Source organism: Leopardus geoffroyi, chromosome A3 (assembly GCF_018350155.1).
Source record: "Leopardus geoffroyi isolate Oge1 chromosome A3, O.geoffroyi_Oge1_pat1.0, whole genome shotgun sequence".
Lineage (NCBI taxonomy): Eukaryota > Metazoa > Chordata > Mammalia > Carnivora > Felidae > Leopardus > Leopardus geoffroyi.
Window position 1 is genome coordinate 131,843,818 of NC_059336.1, and position 12,864 is coordinate 131,856,681.

Here is a 12,864-nt window from a genome sequence, read left to right on the forward strand (position 1 = left end):
ACCGAGAGTCTGATGCTCAACCGACTGAGTCACCCAGGCGCCCTGGCCCCCCCCCTTTTTTTTAATATTTATTTAGTTTTGAGACACACACACACACACACACACACACACAGAGTGCAGCAGGGGTGGGGCAGAGAGAGAGGGAGACACAGATTCTGAAGCAGGCTCCAGGCCCTGAGCTGTCAGCACAGAGCCCAACGCGGGGCTCGAACTCATGGACCTCAAGATCATGACCTGAGCCGCACTCAGACGCTTAACCGACTGAGCCACTTAGGCGCCCCAGCCGGCCCATTTTTTAATCGAGTTGTTGCTTTTGTTATAGTTGAGTTTAAAGAGTTCTCTGTGTATTTTGGGTAACAGCCCTTTATCATGTGCATACACTAGATCCATCAAGGTCCCAGTAGAAAACAGACTGGACACTCGAGCTGGGACCTTAAAGAGGCCTATTAAAGAGACTGCGAACAGGATATGGGCAGAGTTGCAGAAGACCCACAGGGGGTGGTGATGAGACCAGCACCGGCCAGAGGAGGGGCCAAGGCCAGCCTGGGCTGGGGGAAAAGGAGAGGGGACAGCAGCCTGAGCCCAGCTGCAGGAGGCAGGGCATCAGCCCCCACAGGTGTCCACATCCTAATCCCCGGAACCTGTAACTATGTTACATCCTGGAGGTCACATTACACCTTCTGCCACATCACACGGCAAGGGGAAATGAGGGCTGCGGTGCAGTCAGGGTTGCTGGTTGGCTGGGCTTAAAATGGGGAGGCTGTTCCGGATTATCTCCAAACAACCACCTGAATAGTTGCCCCGGGCTTCTCCTGCTTTGCCACTGCAGAGCTTGGAGCATGCCTGACGCCCCTGCCTGTCCCCGCAGTCTCTGTCCTTGCTGTGTGCATCCAGGTGGGCCCGATATAATCACAGGGTCTTTAAAAGAAGAAGCGGGGGCAGAAGATAGGCAGAAAGGACAACATGGGAGAGATGTGGCACGACTTTGCTGACCTTGAAAAGGAGACCACAACTGAACGACGCTGACAGCCTGCAGAACCTGGAAGGCAAGGACACAGGGTCCCCACTAGGGCTTCCAGAAGGCACGTACCCTGCCAGCACCTTGATGTTAGCCCTGCCACACCTGTACCGGACTTCTGCTCTAGTGCAGCGGAAGGTAATGAATCTGCATCGCCTGAAGCCGCTACGTTGCCTGTCATTTGTTACAGCAGACACGGAAGACGAGTGCACTAGGTAGCTGGAAGAGGTCCCCCTTCAGGACCTTTGGTTGAGGGTGCCAAGGGTGTCAGCCAGTGCGTGGCAATCCAGCAGGGAGGAAGGGAGAGGAACAAATACCTTCAACTCTCTCCTCCCACTTTCTCATTGTCCACCACTGGCTGGAACCAAGTGGAGGCTGGAGAGCTCAGAGCAGAGAAGAATGAATAACAGATATAGAAAGGCGGGTCTGAGAGGAAGATCTGGGGTGTGTGTGTGTGTGTGTGTGTGTGTGTGTGTGTGCGCATATACGTGCGTGCACACACACCTGCCTACCTGTCCCTCTGTCCCTGTCTCTCTCTGTCACACACACACACACACACACACACACACACACACTCATGTGTGTGTGTACTCTGTTGCCGTGAAGGTAAACTCTGTTTCCCTGAGTCAGAAAATCCTACCATGACTCAATCCTGACTCAAAGGCATTAACTCTTTGTTTTCAAGGTTCAAGTAGCCAATCATCTCTCCAGGTCACTGGTTGGCGTTGGGATCAAAAGCTGCATAAAGATTGGAAGCTGTGTTAGCACAACAAAGTACCAAAAACGGGGGGGGGGGGGCTTAAGCAATAGAAATTCAGTGTCTCACAGTTCTGGAGGCTGGAAGTCCAAGATCAAGGTGCCAGCCGGTCTCGCCCCTGCTGCGAACTCTCTTCCTGGCTGGCAGACAGTTTCCTTCTCACCATGTCCTCAGATGGCAGAGAGAGGAGCTCTCTGCTGCCTCCCTGTAGAAGGACGCTAGTCCTGTGGGATCAGGGCTCCACCCTTCTGACCTCATTCAACCCTAATTACCTCCTTACTCCTAATATAGCCACATGAGGGCTTAGGGCTGCAGCATACGAATTGGCAGAAGGGGGGCCGTGCACAAAGCAGTCCATAGCAGAAGCCCTTTTGAGGGTGTCTTGTATGTAACGGGCAAGAAGTTCAGGAACCTGGGCGCCCGAAGCAAGCAAAGGGCCAGGAAGACTTGTTCCTACTTTACATGATTGACCAGACGGCCCCAAACCGTATCTCTCCATCTCGGCATCCCTGGGCTCAGAACTGCTGCTTTTCCGCAAGGTCCACAACTTCCATTCCACACGCCTGGCGGCACCCTCTAACACTGAGTGGTTCTGAGTTATTTGCTGCATGATTCGCGGTGGAGTGATCGAGCCTGGTCTGTGGTTAAACACGAGAGCCAAGATTTTGATTCCAACGTAAACGGTGGAGCGTATCAGGGATCAGTCTTCCAACAGACTGAAACCAGTCCTAACACAAGGGGCGTTTTGTTTTTATTCGGAGGCAAAAATCAGGTTCAAGTGGGTATGAAGGAAGCAAGTTCTAGGCCCAGAGCATCCATACATAGATATACTCTCTGAAAACAGTTTCAGGTTAGGGGAATCAACGAATGAGATTTACAAGCAGAGACCCCAGTGAAGACAGAAATTGCAAGCCCTCTATACTGGCCACAGGGGGAACCCACGGGGTGGGTCACCGGGGCTGATTCTTCCTCACTTCCACATTAAATGCATTTTGCAGTCCACCTCTGACCTGGCCTAGGGAGAGTCTCATCCCTAGAAGACACCGAGGGAAGTCTCCTGTTTCTACATGACAGAGGATGCTTACCTAGGACTGTCCTAAAAAGGCAACAATACCTCCTTCACATCTTTGACACCCCTTCCCGGGAAACGGACTCACTCCCACCAGCGCACAAGCGAAAAACCAGAAGCTGCCTCTTTTGTCTTTGAGCTTTCCTACCACGTAAGAGTTAAAGGTTTAACGCTCACAAGTGAAAGCGTGCGGACTCCAGTCCTGAAGACTCCTGGCTCCTCGGTGCTCTCACACAAAGGAGCACGAGACTGATGGCTTGCCTGAGACATACAGCTAGTGAGTGGCAGGGCTGAGACTCATATCAATGACTCCTGATCCCAAACGCCTTGTCCTCTCCACTATTCCAGCCCAGACCTTGGGAGCCTGAGTACTTGGGAGAATTCCTCCAAAGGGGAGCAGGAACTGGCCTTTTCCAGATCCTACGGGCCTTATCGAACTACACAACACCCAGGGAAGAATTAAAAATTAATACAGATTTTTTGCTCAAAGAAAAGCTGTCTAAAACTCATATGTACAGAATCCTTGCTGTAGACTGAATTGCATCCCCCCGCCCAAATCCATCTGTTGAAGCTTCAGCCCACAATGTGACCACATGATTATGTAACTGGAAAGATAAAACTGTCACTGAGCCATAACAATTTTAGCAAAGACAGAAACATCAGGAGACCTGGGTTTGGCTCCAGCAAGCATCAGGGGTTCTAAGTGCGAGCTAAGTAAGGGCCTTTTCAAGTTCTGGCACTTACAAGGGTTAAGGAGAGAGACTCGTGAAAGGTTTGCAAACACGGTAACACACTTTACACTTCCTCCCCACTCTACGGGAATGACATCCTAAAGGGCTGGAAAAGCCTGATACCCCAAGGACGCATCTAACAGTGACAAAGGGATTGCTGGAGGATATTAGTGCGCCGTTCAGACGGCCTTTTAGCCAGAAGAGTAACAGCTGTTAAAGTTCTGGCAAGTCCTTGGCCACCCGTCTCCGGAGCTGCACACGCAGCAGCACAGCAAGGGGGCCTAGGTGCATGGTACCTCAGGATGCCTATTTACTGCTACGGGTTCGGAGCCCTCGCACAGACCGGCTCGTCTAATCCTCACAGAGATTCTGCAATGTAGATAATATATTTTAAATGCAGAAATGGGTTGAGCAGGGTTTAAAAAAAAAAAAAAATGCCCCAAGTCACCCATCCAGTAAGTGGGGCCCAACCCCTCCGTATCACCTTCCACCCAGCACAGTGCTCCCTGGGTTGAACGGAGCGGAGAAATGTAAACGCACCGAACGGGCTCACGCTCGCTGTCCAGTCCGGTCCGGTCCGGTCCGGTGTTGGCTCAGGGACGCCCTTGGCGGGGGCGGGTCCTCCCATTCCGGAGGTTCTGGGAGAACAGGAGGCGCTCGCTCTCCTCCCTGGGCAGCTGGCCCGGTCTCGGCGCAGGGAGAGGGAGGGAGCGCTGGCCACGAGGGAGGAATGGAGAGCAGCAGCCCGAGTCCCAGCCCCGGCGCTGCGCTGGGCCTGGACGCCCGGCTGAGTGTGGACACGCGCCTCTGGGCCCAGGTGCTGTTCGCCGCTCTCTGCTCGCTCATTTTGGCGCTGGGCGCGGGGGCAGTGCGCTGTCCGTGCGCGTGGTGCTGAAGGGGCGCGCCGGGCCCCCGGGGCGCCTGCGCTACCACGTATTCAGCCTGGCGCTCTCGGCGCTGCCGCTGTGGCCGGTCGGTGTGCCCGTGGAGCTCTTCAACTTCGTGTCGTTCCACTACGCCTGGGTGTTCGGCGACCCGGGCTGCCGCGCTTACTACTTCGTGCGCGAGCCGTGCGCCTACGCCACGGTGCTCAGCGTAGGTGGCCCGAGCGCCGAGCGCTGCCTGGCCGTGCGCCAGCCCCCGCGCGCCCGCCGGCTGCTGTCGCCGCGCCGCACCCGCCGCCTACTGTCGCTCCTCTGGGCCGCCTCGCCCTGCCCATGGCAGCCATCACGGGGCAGAAGCACGAGCTGGAGAAGGCTGGCGGGGAGCCGGAGCCCGCTTCGCGCGTGTGCACCGTGCTGGTGAGCCGCGCCACGCTCCAGGTCTGCATTCAGGTAAGGGGGAGGCAGGCTCGGGGGCCTGTGTTTTCGCTTCTGATACTCGCGATCTCCGCAGAAATTTGGGTCGCATTTCCCATTTTACAGAGGACTTGGGGAGAGGCTTGGCAGAGATGAAGCATTAAGAGAAGCCCAGATTAGAATTCAAAACTTAATTCTGAAAGTCTACACTCTTCCCAGTGTTACAAAAGTGGGGACCAAACATTACTGGGTACGAGAATTACAGGGTAGGGAGGGGGAGGACTCTCAAAATATAGATTTCATAACCCACTCCAGCCTTTTTTTTAATCATCAAAACTAGCCATTTTCAGTCCCATTACAGAATATCCAACTTAATGGGATTTTGTGGAGATATAAAAGAGAGGCCTGAATATTCAATATTAATGAAGGATTTCTGAAGAAATACATAGATTACTTGCAGCCTTAACAAGAATTTGGAAAAATATAAAGTTAAACCTGATTAGAAAACATTCCACTCGCTTCAGAAGACGCTTACTGTGGTCACCACGGAGAATTACTCAGAGCTGACAGGGTAGGATCCCTCGTTTTTAAAAATCCACTTCCTGGGGCGCCTGGGTGGCGCAGTCGGTTAGGCGTCCGACTTCAGCCAGGTCACGATCTCGCGGTCCGTGAGTTCGAGCCCTGCGTCAGGCTCTGGGCTGATGGCTCAGAGCCTGGAGCCTGTTTCCGATTCTGTGTCTCCCTCTGTCTCTGCCCCTCCCCCGTTCATGCTCTGTCTCTCTCTGTCCCAAAAATGAATAAATGTTGAAAAAAAAAATTTTATTAAAAAAAAAAAAAATCCACTTCCTATATCAGACATTTCTGCAGGTTTTCCAATCTGGACCTGATGCTAAAGGAGACAAAACCAAAAACACACGGGCAAGCAGAATGGGAATGATACTAATGGGAGTGATCACGCAGGGGCTCCAGACAGCAGTCAGGAGGAGGGACCCCACTGACAACAGTGGGAGCTGCTCCTTCTGCCACATCAGGTGGGCCACTGGTGACCTGAGACCGCATCAGTCCAGCCCACACACCGCCTGCCGCCATGCTGGCCCAAGCACATCGCAGCCACGGAGCAGCATGTGTAGGGCACCCGTCTACCTCTCAGCAACCTCCACACAGGCTCTGAGCTCCAGCGGAATGACCTGGCTGAATAGTCAGAGCCCTGCAGCCCCTCCCTTAGACCTGACTCTGTAGCTCCCTGCTGCAGCCTGTCGTGGCCGTGGCAATGAACAGGCAACTACCTGCTCAAAAGGCCTGGTAGCCAAGTTCCGCCAGTTTTCACAGACTAAGGCAGTAGCTTCCAGGCTATACCTATCTTGGAACTGGGCTCGGGGAGGGGGAAGCGCCAAGCATGGTCTGTGTTGTGAATATGTCGCATGCATAGCTTACTTTATGTGCTGCAGACCGACCAAGGCAGTAGAAACTGAAATCTGCCAGAGGCAAGCTTTTGATGTTCTACTGGTGAATTCCTTCAGCCTAACAGCATTATTCAACAAATGGTATATTTAAAAAATGTTTAGGGGCGCCTGGGTGGCACAGTCGGTTAAGCGTCCGACTTCAGCCAGGTCACGATCTCGCGAGTTTGAGCCCCGCGTCGGGCTCTGGGCTGATGGCTCAGAGCCTGGAGCCTGTTTCCGATTCTGTGTCTCCCTCTCTCTCTCTCTGCCCCTCCCCCGTTCATGCTCTGTCTCTCTCTGTCCCAAAAATAAATAAACGTTCAAAAAAAAAAAAATTAAAAAAAAAAAATGTTTAACTTGAGACACACAGTCTATGTTAACACAACAAAATAACCGAGCTCAAATTAGGATTATTTTGGTCCACCTTCCTTTTTAGGGTCTTGTCATTCATCGTCCATGGTAATCAGCGGGTTGTTTTCCCGTTTTGTTTTGTTTTTGACTAAGAAAATGTCTCATCGTTATTGAAAGTACAAAAAACTGTACAGTTTTTCCAGAAATATTTCAAAACTCCCCAAGATTAATAACGCGTGAATATATTTTTACCTTCCACTTCTGTCTTGTCTAGGATTAAAGTGACAATTTGATAGTAAGTGTGATGCTGTTGATAAAATGCTGCTTGGTTCTACAACGAACTCAAAACTACGTCCCACGTAGTGTTTTATTTTCCTCTTGGTGCTGATTTGTGAGCGTCCATCAAGAAAAAAGCATGAATGATGGACTCCTTAAAGAGGTACAGCACCCAACCCAGATATTTCGTACTGATTTTAAAGTGCTATTAAAATGCTCAGGTTTTTAAAAATGCTGACACAGAACCAATGAGGAAAAGCTCTATAATACATGTACTTTGTAGATTTTTTTTTTTAAAGTTTATTTTGAGAGAGAGAGAGAGAGAGAGAGAGAACCATCAAGGAAGGGACGGGGGGGGGGGGGGGGGGGGGCGGGGACAGAGGACCTGAATCAGGCTCTGTGCTGACAGCAGAGACTCCGATGTGGGGCTCGAACTCAACAAACCGTGAGATCATGACCGGAGCCAAAGTCGGACGCGTAACCGACTGAGCCACCCAGGCGTGCTATAATACAAATATTTTGAATTTTAAAACATTAAAACATTTAAAAAGCAGGGTATCATATAATAAACTTGTTCATAAGTCAAAAATTACCAAATGAAAAAACAAGGCTTGTTGCGTAAAACAGCTGTCCCCTTACCACCCCTGCACACTTCGGTCTATATTCTTTTGTCGAGGGGCAGCTGCCGTGCACCCTCACCTCTTGCTGCCCCTTCCTACACATTTCTAAAGAACGCGCCTGCTTGATTTCACAGTTTGCACATTTTATCCAGTGTCTTCTAGCGGGAGAAAGAAAAAGAGCGTCCCGCCCTCTGACTTTCCCATCCCTACTCTCCACGCACCCCCTACCCCTCCTCCGGGGTTAATTCCGTCAGGGTATAAAGCCAGTCTTGTGCTCTGTACTTACACACTGTGACTATGTTAAAACATTCTTCACAGATGAACCACGTCGGACATTTGTATTGTGTTTCCTTTCCAATATTACCTCTGCTTCCTTGCTGTTAATAATGGTCTGTTTTCAGGGGTGCCCGGGTGACTCGGTCGGTTGAGCAACCGACACAATTCCGGCTCAGGGTACGATCGCGTGGTTGTGAGATGGAGGCCTGCATCGGGCTCTGTGCTGAGTGTAGAGTCTGCTTGGAAGTCTCTCTCCTTCTCCCTCTGCCCCTCCCCTGCTCACTCTCTCTCTCTCTCCTAAATAAATAAATACATAAATTAATTAATTAATTAATATTTAATGTTTTTTAATTTGCTTGGTTCCTGTGCATCTGTCTCTCATGCATTTTTAACTTCTCTACCAGAAGTATAAATACTATTTCAGTGTATTCAGAGCCATCCAGTCAACGACGAGTTCATCTTTCAGTCGCCCCCGGGAGCCCCCTCTTCCACTCCAGCGTCACCGGATGCACAGCCAACATCTTACGTCACTCTGCTCTCCCAGGAGACACCCTCTTTTTGGACCTGGGTCTCCCCCTTTATTGGTGTACAACCTTATTTTGGCTCTTGCAACCTCCTGTGACCTGAGAGAAGGCCCACAGAAGAAGGTGAAAAATTGAGAATTTCCACGTCTGGAAACGATCTGGATTATCCTCACATTTGCCGTAAGATGGCCGGGCACAGAATTCTAGACAGAAGCCGCTTTTCCTCTCAAATTGTAAAGCATCGCTCCACTATATTCTAGCTCCCACTGTTGCCTTAAAGAAATCTAATGCCATTCTGGTGCCCATCCTTTTCATGTGCCCTGTTTTATCCCTTTGGTGGCTTTCAAGGTCTTTATCCACAGAGTGTTAGAAGTCCTAAGAACGTGCCTTGATGGGGGCTTATTTTTATCCATTCTTCCGAGCTCCCAGGCAGCCTTTCAGTCTGGAAGCTTCTATACCTCACTTTTGGAAAAAAACTGTCTTCAAAGTGGCTTATTTTAAAAAATGATTTCCTCCCTTCTGTTTTCTTTCTAGAACCACTATTACTTAGGTAAGTGTCCTAAGCTAATCCCAAATGTTGTCTCTCCCTTTATTGCTGTCTCATCTTTCTGAGAATTTTCTCAAGTTCATTTTATAACCCTGCTGTCACCCCCCGCCCCCTCCTGCTGCTGCAGATTCCTGGGCCTTGGGCACAGCCTGAGGACCACAGCATCACAGAGCCTTGGGGCCGTCATAAGCCTTGGAATTACCTTTGCAGGTGAACGTGCTGGTGTCTTTCGTGCTCCCCTTGGCGTTAACTGCCTTCCTGAACGGGGTCAGTGTGAGCCACTTGGTGGCCCTCAGCTCCCAGGTGCCATCCCTTTCTGCCCCCGGCAGCCACGTCCCCCAACCACGTGGAGCTAATGAGCGAGGAGAGGAGGAAGCTCCCCCTGGAGGGCCACACCAGCCTGGTGACACACAAGGACTCCAGCCGGCTCTGAGGCCTCCAGCATAGCGTCCAGGGTCTCAGTTAAGTACTTGGTGACACTGCTACGAGAGGAAGGGATGGGGCTCCAGGCTGCCTCCACTGATCCCTGGCCAAGTGACCTTGAGCAAGTTACCACCTCTCTCCAGCCCCAGGGGATCGTGTGGTCGCCAACAGGCTTCTATAAGGTTTGGTGGTATGATTACGGGGTAGAACGAGAATTCCATACACGAAACCCTCATCTGCTCCAGGGAGTAATATATAAAGACAAGTGAATACCTGCTTACATTTCAGGGAGCCTGGCCTATGGATGGATGCAAGGAGCAGCTGTAGTCAGGGACCCGTAGCCCCAGCATTGAGGGCTCAGACCGGCTGGGTCCCCCACCCAGTTCCCCACCAGCTCCCCACTTTTCCTGCAACATCGATTGTTGGCTGGTTTTCCTAAGAATCTGGGTAAACTTGGCCTTGTAGGGGAGACATTAAGGGGCACAAGAAAGCCGAGGTCTCTCCAAACACCTGCGGTAATGCAGGCACTCACTAAGGTCTGGGAACATGGAATAAGAGATCAGGTCTCTGCTCCCGTCAACCCACAGCGTTGGACGTAGGACAGAAACGTAAGAGCTAAATGTCATATGGTGTGACAGGAAGAGAGGGAGCACGTGACGGTGCTGGACTTTCTTCCATAGACAACAGGCAGTCATTGAGAGTCAACGCCCGAGAATGCAGGGAGATTTGCTTTTGAGATGTTCTACCCAGAAATCTTTGGCGTGTGGGTTACGCAGTGCTTCTCAAACTTGTGTGTGCTTAAGAACAGCGTGAACATAGGGGAAGGGAAGGGAAAATAAAAGGAGAAAGGGAGGCAAACCATAAGAGACCCTTACATACAAGGGGACAAACTGAGGGCTGCTGGAGGGGAGGTGGGGGGGGGGATGGTCTAAGTGAGTGATGGGCATCAAGGAGGGCACTTGTTGGGATGAGCGCTGGGTGTTCTATCTAAGTCACGAATCACTAAATTCTACCGAAACCCTTATTACACTGGATGTTAACTTGGATTTAAGTTGTTTTTAAAGGTGAGCAAAAAACCCAAAAACTAACAAACGAACAAAACAGTATGGGGAGCTATAAAACACAGGCTGCTCGGACCCAACCCAGAGATTCTGATTTGGTTGCTCGGGGTAGGCCCGAGACTCTGTATTTCTACCAGGCTCCCAGTTGACGTCGCTATCCTGGTCCAGAGGCCACACCGGACAACAGAATGGATTTGCCAGTCACGGCAGGTGTAGAGGAGGGGAGGGAAGGGGTAGACGGTTAGCGACAAAGGGACCAAGTGGGAGACTGCCATCATAGTCCGGGGGAGGGGAGCTAGGAGCCCCTGGAGTGGGGTAGTAGAGGTGAGAACAGAGGAATCAAGACATCCTAAAGAAGAGCTTTTTAATAGATTGGTCCTAGGGGGTAATGGAAAAATGAAAAGACTCTCTGGCTTATGGCTTGAGTGCTAGATGGCTGGTGGGGCCATCAGTCAATCAGAAAAAGGAACAGAAGAGGCTTGATGAGGCAGAAGGACATTTAAGTTCAGTTATCTATGCAGTTAGACGATCAGGTGGGAATAGCTATCCCGGAGTTAAAAGCATATTCCAGTGGCCAGGAGGGGGTTATAGAGGTTGTAGAAGTTTCTAGAAGCTTGTCAGTGTGCAGGTGGGAGTTAAGGTGGATATTCACCCAGACATCGGGGTAACCTCAGGTTTGGCTACAGATCGAGAGAGGAGGGTGTCAGATAGCCTCACAGTTCCCTTCCGACCCTTGGACTCCAGGAACGAATTCTAGGGAAATGCTCTTTTAAGCTTGGCGTCCTCCTCCCTAGAGACGGCAGAACTGAGTACGTTTGCTCTCTGTCGCTCCGTCCCTCCCCGCTGTTGTGCAGGAGCCATTGTGGCCGTGTATGTCACCCGCAGGCTCATGTACCGTCTCCAACGATGGGTGGACTGGGTTGGTGCAGCGGAGGGGCCCCAGCACGTAGGGAAGGGGCCACTGGGCTGCGCCTGGGACTTTCTATGCTCTCTGCAGGGATTCCCAGTCGCTGAGCCCTCTGGAACTCTGGCCTCCACTCAAGCTGGTCCTGTCCAGTCTGTGCCCTCAAGTTCTCTGAGCTGGGGGTAGGGAACAAGGCGTTATCTAGCAATTTCAAGGCCACGCGAGTGAGAGATCTTAGTGGTGATCAGGGCTATGGGCATCCTGACCACAGGATAGAGCCGCCCACAGGCTGGGGCAGGGGGAGGGCTGTGCTATGGCAAGGAGAGGGGCGGAAGCCTCAGAGCCGTGAGTCGAGGCGCTAACAAGGGCCCCCTGGACAGAGACCGGACCACGTATGCCCTTTGTGACACAACTGGAAAAGAGGAGAGAACCCACTGTCTTCCTTGGGGAATTCACCGTGTGCCTGATCGCAAGAGGAAGGCAAACATCCAAGAGAAGAGAGGCCCGTGTAGCCTCCAAGGAAACAGCTGTGTCGACAGGTGCCTCTTCTCGAGATCTCCTTGCACCCCTCGCACACACGCGCACGTGCAAAGCCCTTCCCGCTTCAGAGACTCTCCGTGACAAGGTGCATGGCTTCACTGCTCAGTGAAGCCACGTCTCGTGGACCACACCCAGCTGCGTGAGGCTCCCGGTGTCTCAGTGGGCAAGACAGTGGCCCCCGTCCGCCAGCAGGGGAAGCTTTCGCTGGTGCAGGGGCCTGGGAACAGCACACAGGGAGCAGGGACTCAGAGGCTGGGTGGAGCGCATCCGCCAGGGGCAGCTGGTGTGGATGGGACAGTTGTTGAGGTCACACGGTGCTTCCCAAGAGCAGAAACCGGGTCCTCCTCACCTGGCCCTTTGGAGGAGAGGCGCGGTCTCCAGGAGAAAGGGGTAGACGCCGTGAGGAGGTGCAGGCCGTCTGACACACCTTCTGGGGTTCTCTGCCAGCACACTCTACGCCTACCTGGTGACAGACACCCTCTTCTACGTCAGTTCAGCGGTGACCCCTGTCCTGAACAACGCTGTGTCGTCCTCCTTCAGAAAACTCTTCCTGGAAGCCCTGGGCTCCCTGTGTCGAGAAGGCCACCCCCGTGGAACCCTGCCCCCCCGGGGAGCCCCGGAGCCCCACGGCTGCAGGCTCTAGGGATCCCTCAGACGCCCCGCGCTGGATGCAAGAGAAGAATGAGCAAAGCCGACCGTGACTGACTGCGCAGTCGCCTGGCATTCAGACAAGCAATTCGCTCACAGATGTTCAAGCTCTGCCGTCAGGTGCAGACTCACCTGGACCCCCAGCCCCCACCCCTACCCCCACTTCCCAGCTGTGTAACCGCGGGCGAGTTGCTCACGCCCTGAGCCTCGGTCTTCCCCTCTGCGCGATGGAGATGAACAGGACCCAGCTCTTAGAGGCGTTCGGAGACCGAAGCGTTCAGCACGGTGCCTACCGCGTGATAAAAAAACAATTTTCGCTGGCATCGTTGTTGTTGCCGTTACCATTGCTGTTTCTCCCTCTCCTGTGGCTTACATTCTT

At 52.4% G+C, this 12,864-nt stretch overlaps 1 protein-coding gene across 1 annotated transcript; it reads left to right on the top strand.

Annotated features, from left to right (window-relative positions):
- Positions 1–4,174: 4,174 nt before the first annotated feature.
- Positions 4,175–12,538, top strand: NTSR2 (neurotensin receptor 2). Its single transcript, XM_045447494.1, is given in 9 exon segments — positions 4,175–4,432; positions 4,435–4,776; positions 4,779–4,909; positions 9,120–9,245; positions 9,247–9,370; positions 11,248–11,287; positions 11,289–11,312; positions 12,285–12,447; positions 12,449–12,538. Coding segments are annotated over 9 exon segments (1,167 nt in total). The 5' UTR covers positions 4,175–4,305.
- Positions 12,539–12,864: the final 326 nt, after the last annotated feature.